Source organism: Rattus rattus, chromosome 13 (assembly GCF_011064425.1).
Source record: "Rattus rattus isolate New Zealand chromosome 13, Rrattus_CSIRO_v1, whole genome shotgun sequence".
Classification (NCBI taxonomy): Eukaryota; Metazoa; Chordata; class Mammalia; order Rodentia; family Muridae; genus Rattus; species Rattus rattus.
In genome coordinates, this window is record NC_046166.1 from 33,789,948 (window position 1) to 33,802,439 (window position 12,492).

A 12,492-nucleotide genomic window follows, 5' to 3' on the forward strand; every position below is an offset into this window, starting at 1 on the left:
AGTTACATTGGATTAGTTATTCAGTTACATACTTAGATATCTAAGGGGAGTCACTGAGTAGTCAACTAGATATGGAAACTCAAGTTGAGAGAACAATTGGAGTCATCAATGTATGGGAAATGTTTACACCCAGAATAATGGTTTAGAGTATAAAAGGAATATACCCCCTTGCAAAGCTTGTCAAGTTGGGTTTGGTTCTCAGAATCCACGTAGTAAAAAGACAAAAATATCTCCCCCAAGTTGTTCTCTGACATCTACCCACATGCATTGGCCTGAATGTACATGTGACACACATACTTGTATACACACAGACACACATTAAATAATTAAATGTAATAAAAATTTAGTAATCATTAGTTGATCTATGATGAGGTAAGTAGTTATATGGTTACCATAAACTATATCTATCATAGAGCAGCTATGTAAAATGTTACAGAATTTTATTTTGGGACGTGAAACAATGACCACCATAACTAAATGAAACAGAATACTGACATGGTAAGTGACTTTTGTAATTTCAGCCTACTGGAAGCTGGAGCAGGATGATTGTCATTGAGTGTAAGGGCAGTCTGAGCTACCTAAAAAGTTCCAAAATGGCCTGGACTATACTATCTAAAAACCATGAAAACAAAACCCAAAATATATTCAAAGCAGTGTGAACAGTGTGCTCCATCTTATTTTGACATGCTATTTTTTAAAAGTTGTGATTAATGGTCGAATTGCCATTTACCAACAGTAGGGTTTTAGGGGCCTCCAGTGAAGGATTCCCTTAAGTTAAGGTGCCTGTTTAGACATCTAAATGAAGAAGTTGGATAGCCAGGTGGAAACAAAGTCTTAAATTTAGACGAGAGGACTGGTCTAGAAATACACAATTAGGGCACCCAACCTGTGGGTGTTATCTATATCCAGGGGACTAGTAAAGGTCTCATGGATTAGTAAAGAGAGACACAAAGCCTCACCTTGGGACAGTGAGGATCCACAATAGAGAGAACGTGATGAAAAGATAACATCTGAGCCACTAAGAGCTGATTCCTATCAGAAAACACAAGAACTGTCAATCCTATGAGGTTCTTGAAAACCATAGGCTTAACCAATTTACTATGGCCATATGGAAGGATGGTGATTCTGTTTAGAAACAAAATAAAAAGTAGCTGCTTTTAAGAAAACAATGTGTTCGCTTTTAGAAATGCTTGGTGAAGTCAGGACTTTGTCTGGATGTGCTCCAATGAGGGCACTGAGGTTTATGGGGAATCAGGCAGACCCCTACATTATGGAGTTGTCCATAATAATGAAAGGGGGATCAAAATGATGCTGGATGATGAATAGAAACCATGAGAACCTTCACATTGATGGCTGCTAGTCTGTACAATGTTAATGTCTTAATAATGTATTTATTCATCAACTCATTAATAACAAAAGCCCATATCAAGGCATAACATTAAATACTTTTTAACATATGTTTTATGTGTATCAGTGAGGAGAGTTTTTCATACATTTATGTATGTGCTCCATGTCATATCTGGTGCCAGTGGAGACCAAAGAGGCGGTTTTAAATTCTAGAACTCTAGTTCTGGATGCTTGTGAACTACCATGTGGGTGTTGGGACCCAAACAGGGTCTTCTGAAAGAACAAGTTCTCAGAACTACTGAACTCTCTCTCCAGCCCTTTAATTGTCTCCATAGTTTCTGTGTGTGATTTTGGTTTTGATATTTTGTGTCTTATTGATGAATAGTTTATTTCTATTTTGATTTTCATTTTTTGAGGGGGAATTTCCCCTGTTTTTAGTTTTCTTTTCTTTTCTTTTCTTTTCTTTTTTTTTGGAAGAGGTATTGAGAAAACATGAAATTTGTTGGGTAGGTAGGTGGGGAGGATCTGGGAGGAGCTGGGAGAGTGAAGAAGGAGAAATATGATTAAAACATCATATGAAAAATGATTAATAACAATTTTAAAGAAGAAAGAAGTAAAGTATAACCTCAGTATTTGGCTTTCAACTGAAATGTACTATTTCATTTCATTGGTTTCACACAATATTTTAGTCAGCGATCATAAAAATGGCCACTAATGTCTATTGATTACAATGCTCATCTGACTGCTGAGAAAAATCCAGGAAGATCTATGATTATTTGTAGTGCTAGCATAAAGATAAACTGACCTGAAGTTAGTTGAACATAGTTATGTAGTTACAATTTTATTTATTTGATTCTAATAAACTCAGTAGTGGTGTTAGCTGTTTTCTTTTAACTTTATATATATATATACATATATATACATATATATATATATTTTCTTTTTCATGGAAGATTTCAGAAACTAGGAACCAATTTTAACTTTCTTTAAAAAAAGTGATATACATTTAAAAGTTCCAGAGAAAGAGACATGAAAATTTTTGTTTTATAAAAATTGTACTAGGCTGCATTCTTTATTAACACTCACCTTAATCCCATGAAAGAGGTGGAGATATTGAAGCATTTGCAGTTATAAAAACCTGACTTTCAGGTGCTAACTTCCAAAGGTCACATAGGTAGCTACATATGTACGCTTGATTTTAAAAGCACGACTATCTTATCTGATGTCCAAGATCAGAATAATAGTGTGGAAGCACCATTGATCTGTAGTGGTTAACGGTATGGTTAAGATTATCTCCCTCAAATTAAAACTTTTTCCTGAAAATGATCTTCAAATTCATTTCTCTTGATTTTGTGATATTTATAGCAAAAAAAAAAAAAACAAACAAAACTGATCAGGTAAGAGACATTGAACATTTGGCTCATTTCCTTAGGATAAACGGTAACAGATTTCTTTTTTTTCTTAGCTTTTCTATTTCTGTCCAACCCCGTAGGCACAGGCTGTCTTATGAGATACTCGATGACTCATAGTGAACAATAAGAAATTAGAGTAAGTTGCATGTCCATGTAATTCAGTATATTATTCTGTAGCAATGGAGGGTTCAGCTAAATTTATGATAACATTATTATAAGGAATGTTTTACAGAGATGATAGTAATAGCAAGACGAGATCAGTCTCACTTCTTGAAGACACTGGTTTTGACATGTCTTCGAGAATTTCTGTTAATCTGGTTGTTTGAGAGAACACATCATAGTTCATTCCATGTCTGGTGACTTATTTTTAATCTATAAAAGGATGTGGACTAACTGCTGTTGGGCCTGCACCTTACTTATATTTGGGGACTTCTTTAAATTTTCAAATTACAGACTTTTACATAGAATTCTTGTCAACTACAGTCCTAAAGTTAAGTTGCCTTGAATTCAGAGTGAATCTGTACCCATTGCAAAGAACACAGTTGATTTAATGTGTCATAAGTAAGGCAGCTACAAAATGCCTCAAATTTCTCAACAAAATGAAAAAGTTATATAAAAAGTGCCACCGATTGTCACCTGCTTATAATTCCCTGTTTGAGGTAAGTGTGGTGCAATTTCTATTTGGGAAAATATTAGGGAAAAAAAAGCAGGCATTCCAAAACTCTCAAGTCCTCTACAACATTGCTAAGTTGGCTCTTAAGGGAGAACAGATGTCACGTCACTGATGGGGCCAAGATTTGGAACAGGAAAAGTCTAAATAATGCCATCTCACCATAGCCAAGGACAGAAGTAAAAGTAAAATGCTTTCATTTCAGGACAAGAGCCATGGTCTTAAGGATAAAAATAAGCTAGGGTTACTATTTCTCAGAGAGAACACTCAGTGAGGGGGTGGCAAAACACTTTTGAAGATAGATCAGATTTTCTAAGAAACAAGTCATCATATTACAAGGAGCTTTAAGGTCCTTAAAATGGCTGAACACAACCAGTAAACGACGAGTGAAGTTTTTTTTGGGTGTGGGGGGGGCTGCTAAAAAAAGATGAGTCAAATTTACCTCAGCAGTGGCTGGCTTGAAGTGCCGTGGGGAGATGGTGACTTAGGTATGGTATATAGATCTTTATGAAACTGTATACATATAGATATTAAACTATGAATGTTTTGTGCTTGCAGTGTGATATTTACAAAGTAGTGCAGGCTCTTACTATGTAATAATAAACCAGATGTCTGGGAACGCTTGCTGTTTCTAAATCCAGATACTCACCCGTACAATGCTCCACAGACAACAGCAGTATGCGTTTGATTAACATGATGAAAGTTACAGATATTTTGTAAAACAATTTCATACTGATAACTTACCTTGATGAGTTAAGCTGAATAGTTTTCAGGTAAGGATTTTATTGGCTTTATCCTAGATACTAAAAAGACAGAGATTGAAATAGCTATATATGAATATATTTATATCTTGTTTGATCTTAGAAAAACATAAAAATAATATAAATCATGTTCATATAGAACAATATATTTTACACTGAATGTATTTGAATAGATACTTGTAACTTATAATTACTAAGTTTCTGATATTGACTGGGAATAGAAGGGATGGGTAAAAATATTTTGAAACAGGATTAGAATGTGATCTAATATCTTTTGATTCTCATTTACCAAGATTAATTACAGAAACTTTCCTAAGAAATTAGAGGAAGCCAGTGATATGAGGTTGCTTGGAAATCAGTTAAGTAGAATTTTAAAAAATCGTTTTTTTGTTTCATCTGTTTCAAGACAGTATTTCTCTGTGAAGCTCTGTCTGTCTGTCCTGTAGACCAGGCTGGCCTCTAACATAGAGATCTGCCAGCCTCTGCCTCCTGAGTGCTAGGATTAAAGGTGTATCCTATCACCTCCTGGCTAACAAATTATTTTTTTATATGGTGGTATGCATATTATAAATTATTTCTTGGTTTATAGTCATAAATTGGTTCATTTATTGATTAATTAATTGATTTAATCCAAAAAGAGAAAGTGTAATGCAGTTGTTTATTTTGGTGGCGATGGGACCAATTGTTCTGAGCATTAATACGATCATTCTGATGAACAAACCATGAGAATACAGAGGCAAGCTGTGCAAGAACCCTCAGCTATAAACCATGTTAGCTTTGTTGCTTCTTAAAGGCCTTCACAACACTGGAAAGGACCTGGCCTAAAAAACACATCAGGGGTCATTTTTTAGGCCTTTGTCAATCTTAGCATCTGACTGTCCTGTTAGAGACAGTGGGGAAATGGGTAGTCATAATGCAGCAGAATCATATAATTTGGATATGATTCTTTAAGAAAATTAAACATAGTAAACTTTATTGCATCATTATAAAAAAACTAAATCTTGACACTGTAAATATCATAAGTAATTGAATTCAAGCATTGATTGTGTGAAACTCATGATTTTCTATCCCTCTGTTTATGAATCTAAGTAGTAATCCCAATATGTGATGTGTTTTGAAAGCTAACATTTTCTTGTTTGAATGCTCTCTGTAAGAATTGATCTACAGAGGTCAATGCTAGCAGCAAACCGCTGAACTGAGAACAAAACCCACTTGGGGGGAATTAGAGGAAGGATTGAAAGAGTTGAAGGAGCTTGCAACCCCATAAAAACAATAATGCCAACCAACCAGAGCTTCCAGGGAGTAAACCACTACTGAAAGACTATACATGGACTGACCCAGGGCTCCAACTGCATATGTAGCCTTGTTGGGACACCAGTGGAAGGGGAAGCCCTTGGTCCTGCCAAGGTTGGAGCCCCGATGCAGGGGAATATGGGGGAGCAGTAAGGGGATGGATGGGGGGAATACCATTATGGGGGGGGGGAGGGGATGGGGGTTTATGGACAGGAAACCTGGAAAGGGAATAACATTTGAAATGTAAGTAAAGAAATATATCTAATAAAAAAATAAAGAAAATAAGTTCTCAAATGCAAAAAAAATTAATAAAAAAATAATTCATCTACATTTTGAAGTCCCCCACATTTCATTTTGCACTAAAATCTTTAGTGATAAAACAAACAGATGTGTGTGATTTGTGTAGCATTACATTTCATCTTGGAATCTAGGTCACAGCACATACATGGAGGACAGAACACAGTTGTAGGAATTGGTTAGCTCCATCCATTGTGGGGGTTCCAGGGATCCAATCAAGTTGGCAAGCACCATTACCTGCTTTCTCTCTCTCTCTCTCTCTCTCTCTCTCTCTCTCTCTCTCTCTCTCTCTCTCTCTCTCTCTCTCTCTCCCCCTCCCTCCCTTCCCTCCCTTTCTTTCTTCCTTCCTTTCTTTTTGTGAATGTGTATGTGTGGTGTCTATGCCTGGGTGCATGTCAGTTTGCATGTATGTAGGTATGAATACGTGAAAATTGCTTAGACCTAGTGTCATACATATAGTGAGTCTATTTAACATTAACTAATACGATCATGCTTTAAGTCAACAACAGTTAAGAGAAAATATTCTCTTGCCCCTACTTTAATACTTGTATTTTCCATGAACTATTGTTATGGCATTAAATATACAGACATTGTTGATTGACAAGTGATTTCAATCCTCAGTGTCATACTCATGTGCTCTCTTATCTTTCCTGTCACATGTATCCAGACTTTGGTCATTGGAATTATTTGGAGATCATTTACAGAGTTCTGGTAAAACTTACTATAAAAATGATAATACTAACTCATGGGTAGAATTAAATTGGGCTTTTGAATTCTCTAAAAGATGGAAATAATGAAATCACTTCTAAAATACAGCATTTTCTGTACTTATAGCCCCAATAATTTTATAATTTATTTAAACAAATTTTAGACAGCATTTCATAAAACTTGCGTTTTTATGAACATTCGGGTGATTTTATAACAAATTTACTTATGTGGTAAAGTTAATCAGAAGCCTTAAAAATCATTATCCTATCTTATCAATTTAATGGTGGATTGAGAATAGATAAGATAGATATTAGGATTCAAAATCATATTATTTAATGAATATTTTCTCTCTAGTCAGTGTAGCTTTTATTTCTTAAAATTTATCTAAATGGGTGTTTTCTGGCAATCCTAGTCTGTTTAATCACTTGAAAGACCTTTAAGTGATCACATTAAGTCTTTAATATGATAGGTATTATCTACAATATCCAGAAAATTAAGCCAGTAGAGGCAGCCTGGATTCGTTTAATTGTAGAAAAATTATGGTGAACCACCAGGAAAAACAAGGTAGGAGCAGTTTTGGAAGAGGAAGAGAAGAAAGTTCATTCAAGAAGACTGCTTTACCTAGTGGGTGTGGTATGAGAGACACCTGAGAAGAGGAAATTATGAGGCATGGCATGTAGGTTGGGTGCTAAGTGCCCTAGCCCACCCACATCAAATACATGGAGAATGAATGCTCTACCAGTGAGCCTTTGACAATAGTAGCACCATTTCGAAAATATGACCCTGTGTCCCCTCTGATAACCATTTCTCAGACCTACCTAGGTTATACTATGTTTTAGACTTAGGGAATAGTTACTTGACCTTTTAAGCAACATCTTACAGTTCATGCACATCAGGACTAGGACAGTCTGAGGCCTGTGCTTAGGGTGTGAAGACATGAGTCTGGCTGTGAGCACTGCTAAAAATACAATTTATTCCTGGTTATATATGGGAAAGCAACTTTAGGACATTTTTATAACTAATCCCTTATAGTTGATAATTCAGTAGATACTTTAAGTCTAAAGTCAATTCTAAAGCACATCTTGATTCACAAACTCACTAGCTGGATCCTTCAGCTAAAGATCAAGTTTCCTAAGATAGGAACAGTAACTGGGTCACCTTGTTAAATGCTGACTGTGTATAATTTATATGATATTTTAACTGATGGACCCTAATAGAGTTTACATTGACCCCCACAATTTTGTTGTCATTCTTTTGGACAGGATCCTGGGCAGATCGATCACCACTGCATGAAGCTGCAAGTCAAGGTCGTCTTCTTGCTCTGAGGACATTATTATCACAAGTAAACTATTACATTGTACTTCAAAATAAGCTCGCTTCCCATGAGCATAGAACATGGTCAAAACAAATCCACTCAAAAGTAATAAACCTTAAGTGACAGTACTTTATAACTTGTGTCAGAGAAGACAATAGTTTCTTTTTACATTTGAAATTCCTTCATTAATGTTTTGTTATATTACTGCGCCTTCCTACTTCAACTTTCTCTTATAGTATATTTGGTCATTAACAAGGATATTTAGAAATTAGTGATTTTATTTATGTATTACTTATTAAGCTCTCTAAATATACTTTATATAGTGCAATATGGACAGCCAATTATAGACTTAGTTTGGTCATATAATATCTCTAAAGGGGTAGTCAGATCAGATGTGAAAGCAGCATCTTTTACATTGTGGTAATTTGTGAAATATGACAAACTGCTTGGGAAGGCAGGAAAATATTCATTTCTATACCTGCCTACTTCTTCAATGGGAGCAAAGGGAGAATGAAAAGTGTGGGTCCCTCCTGCCATCAGAAAGTAGATTAGCTTGGATCAGACCATTGCATATTCTCAGCCTTGCATCTGACTGTAATGTATACTCAGTGTTGGGGCATTAATAACTCCCCATGTCACATAAAAAAGGAATTCCTCGGATGGCTAGAAGAAAGAAAAGTTCCTCACACCCTAGTTTGAACAACACTTGGTACTGGAGGCAGCCACACCTACCGAGAGTTTCATTTTCTCACCTGTAACATGACGATGTGTCCGAGGTGTTCCCTTGGAGTCCTGTGACAGCCATGTGACTACTTTGCTCATCACTTCATGGTGGGGGAGGACCTGTATAAAAAGGTCATTGGTTTCAAGAGATAATCCTTTGGAGAGGGCCACATAGTGCTTTCAGAGGAAGGCAGTCACAGTGTTTCCCAATGTGCCTCCTGTCCACAGATATGCTGGCCAAGGGGGGGGGAGTCTCCCCCAGAGCTCTCCCATGCTTCCCTCATCTGGTCACACTAGGCAGTGCCAGCATCTCCTCAAACCAGATTGCTTACCAGGAAGGACTCAGGATCTTGGAAAGGATAAGGATGATTAAAGACTCCACGTGCTAGCAACAAAGATGCAGTGGGGTGTCTATGCCTATGGCTCCGTACTGCGTGAGGAAGGTGTTGTTGCCTTGAAATGCCATTTAAATTTCTTAGTAATGATCACTAACAGAAATAAAATTACAAATGACCCCCTAGAAGGCAAACTTATATCCTAATAATTTTATATGATTTAGCCTCAAATTGTAAGCTAAACTGAAGCACACTAAGTATTTATTAAGGTAGAAAATGGAATGAAATCTCTTATTTTCTACCAACTGGAAATGGTAATAATTGCTGTAAAATTATTTATCCTGTTTAACTGTCATGACCACCCTAAAACTTAGAACTCAAAGTATTTGTTCATGATTATTGTGTGGGTCACACTTTAAGCACAAGTCTAATTTTGAAGACAGAGTTCTCAACCCTACTGTATAACTTAATCTTCTCCACTAAATGAATAACTATTTATTGACACATTTGTAAATCAATTTACTAAACTGTTTTCCTGGTCTATATTAACCACTGATTGTATAATCACAGTCAAAACAAGTTATCCATCTTATAAAAGGTCTTGATTCTATAAAATGAAAAACCTTAAGAAAATAAACTCTAAAGAAAATGGGTCAGAGTCTAATAACAAAATGGTTGACATTAGGTAACAGTGCCACAGTAATGGTGGGATTCCTAAGTTTCAATCCCACTTGTGAATGGGACATATTAAAATAAGTACTTATTTATTGGCATGGTGTGCTAAAACATGTATATGCTATATCATAATCAAAGGTAGTTACCTTTCCCATCTTTAACATCCTAAAATCAATTTTGATTGACATTTAATAATTGCACATTTTTATTGTGTATGTTTCAACCCATGTATTCCCTGTGAGTGGGCAAAGCAAAATAATTGATTTGTATCAATCACTTTTCTCATTACTGAGACCAATTATCTTATAAGAAACCACTCCGGGAAAAGGTTTTCTCTGGCTTACATTGTCATGAAGAGGCTGTCTGGTGGCTAGGTCTATGGCTAAGGTGAGGAGCCAGCCACACCACTTGTTACATTCACATGCATCCAAAGCTGAGAACATCGAACAGAAGCAGCAAGGATATGACTCCTAAACCTGTCCTGAATGAAAGGGCCCTCCTTCTGTCAACTTAGACATTTCCTCTAAAAAGCTGGAGGACAGAACCAGAAGTAAAATGAGATATGGAATATTAAGGAAGCAATCGACACAAATACCACGTGAAGAAAAGCATTAAGAAGTTGATTTGAAGACAGACTAATGATTAGCTGAAATCAAAGTCCTAGAACATAAATCAGATGACATCACAGTCATACTAACATGCATACTGTGTGCAGCTATAAATGGAGGTTAAGGAGTTCCGACTGACTGGCTCAACTGCTAAACCGGAATCCAATTAGCTAGATTGTTTCATCTTGTAAAGACTCTCTGTGACATTTACAGGGATGGATGATGTTGTTTACCTTCTTTTCTCACTGTAGGGTTATAACGTAAATGCAGTAACTATAGACCATGTCACTCCACTCCATGAAGCCTGCCTGGGTGACCATGTGGCATGTGCAAGGACTCTCTTGGAAGCTGGAGCTAATGTAAGTTTAAAAAGTGAATTAAGGATTTCACACCTCTTGACCAACAGAAGCAAAGTTCTCGTTCTTTCATTTTCTCTCCATTTTTCATAGTGGAAAACATAACAGTACATACAAACAGCCTCAGCTAGAACTGCCTCAGCTCATCAGGACACCCTGCAAAGGAATCCCAGCCATCGTTCAGAGCAGTGCACTGCGGCTCCTTAGGCTCCTTAGGTTTCCTGCTTCTGTGAATCAAAATAACAAAAGAGGGGCATCTGTATCGTGTATCTTTGCTTACTTTCTGAACAAGTCTCCAGAAATAATTTCTCAGAAATAATAGCTTTGACGCATGCCTGTATTCCTGTATCTTTGGAGGCAGGGTAATAAGGAGTTCAAAACCATCCTATATAGAAAGTTGAAGCTAGCTCAGGTGATATGAGATCTTCTCAAAATACACACATACACACACACACACTATCCCAGAATATAACCAATATGCCATATTTAAATATCCACTAGTAAAATGACCTCATCATTTCTTTCACCATTACTAATTTCTTTTTCTTTTCTTCTTTTTCCTTTTCTTTTCCTTTCCTTTCCTCTTTCTTTCCTTCTTTCTTTCTTTCCTTTTTTCCTTCCTTCCTTCCTTCTTTCTTTCCATCCATCCTTCCTTCCTTCCTTCCTTCCTTCCTTCCTTCCTTCCTTCCTTCCTTCCTTCCGTCCTTCCTTCCTTTTTTTGACTTACTATTGAATTGGTCTAGGTTCTATACCTGAATCTTGTTTGTTGTCTCCCAATGCATTTCAATAGTAGGGTGCCCATTCCTGTGACTCCTCTTCTGCATCACGTTTCTATGATTTCCTGAAGGTTTAAAATTTCTTCCCTTGATATGTATGTATGAAGTAAACACACATTGTCCTACTTACACCTCACAGTTCCCAATCAGCAAATCCTAGAACATTTGGCAGTGCATAAAACAAGTTCCTTAGTCCCTCGTGACTTTCAAATCTCATTCTCAGATTTTGGGTTTTGTTTAGGCAAACGCAATCACAATAGATGGCGTGACTCCCTTGTTCAACGCATGCTCACAAGGCAGTGCAAGCTGTGCAGAGCTCCTTTTGGAGTATGGTGCCAAAGCCCAACTGGAGTCCTGTTTTCCATCTCCAACACATGAGGCTGCCAGCAAAGGTTAGTTACAGGGTAGGGTTAAGTTAAAGAGGAATAGTACATATACATATCTGTCTTTCAATTAATTCTATTTCTTTGGGAAATATGAGTGTGGGGAGGTACGTGTTCAAGAGGAGAGCATCAACACAAAACTAAAGCTCTCTTTCTTTTGCATTGTCAGGTCACCATGAATGTCTCAACGTTTTGATAGCCTGGGGCGTAGACATTGACCAAGACATTCCTCACTTGGGGACTCCTCTTTATGTAGCTTGTATGTCACAACAGTTCCATTGCATCTGGAAGCTTCTTTATGCTGGTACTTTTCCATTCTATCCATGCATGTAGATAATTATCTGTTCATCTAACCGAGCCTCTTTTAAAAGTCACATCTCATTGCTAAAAGGTTCTTATAAACATTCTCACTTATGCATATACAGTCTACTAAGGAAATTTAGACTTCATGAGAATAATATGTCAAAGCTTATAAATGAATGTACATGCTCTACTAGCTGCAGCTGAGTCATCAGAACACATTTGTTACATAATTGAGTAAAAAAGCCTTTCCTTGTAAGCAGTCATAAAATTAAGATTTTTTTCCCAAACTGAATATAATCTAAGTATGTAAGCAAATAGCCTCATTGCCTATCAACCATTAAAAACTCACTGTCTCAGACTTTGAACTTTCTTTCTTGTTACTTGAAAAGGCCTACTGCCTTCTCCACTTGTATCAAGTGACTAAGTTCCTCAAAGTTCAGCTTTTGCTCCATGAGGAATAATCCTAACCCTTTTAGACTTGGTGGCTTTATTAGTCAGGGCTCTCTAGAGTTACAAAACTTATGGAATGT

At 36.7% G+C, this 12,492-nt stretch overlaps 1 protein-coding gene across 5 annotated transcripts in view; it reads left to right on the forward strand.

Annotated features, from left to right (window-relative positions):
- Window positions 1-12,492, forward strand: part of Asb5 (ankyrin repeat and SOCS box containing 5) — a 47,006-nt gene that overhangs the window by 30,131 nt on the left and 4,383 nt on the right. For 4 of the 5 annotated variants that reach the window (XM_032919158.1, XM_032919156.1, XM_032919157.1 and 1 more), the window contains 4 exons: window positions 7,751-7,830; window positions 10,396-10,503; window positions 11,518-11,668; window positions 11,829-11,963. In XM_032919158.1, the coding sequence (XP_032775049.1) occupies window positions 7,751-7,830; window positions 10,396-10,503; window positions 11,518-11,668; window positions 11,829-11,963 (474 nt within the window). Of the gene's footprint in view, window positions 1-3,838; window positions 3,918-7,750; window positions 7,831-10,395; window positions 10,504-11,517; window positions 11,669-11,828; window positions 11,964-12,492 lie in introns of those variants that run through there. The other variant, XM_032919159.1, reaches the window with a different exon arrangement.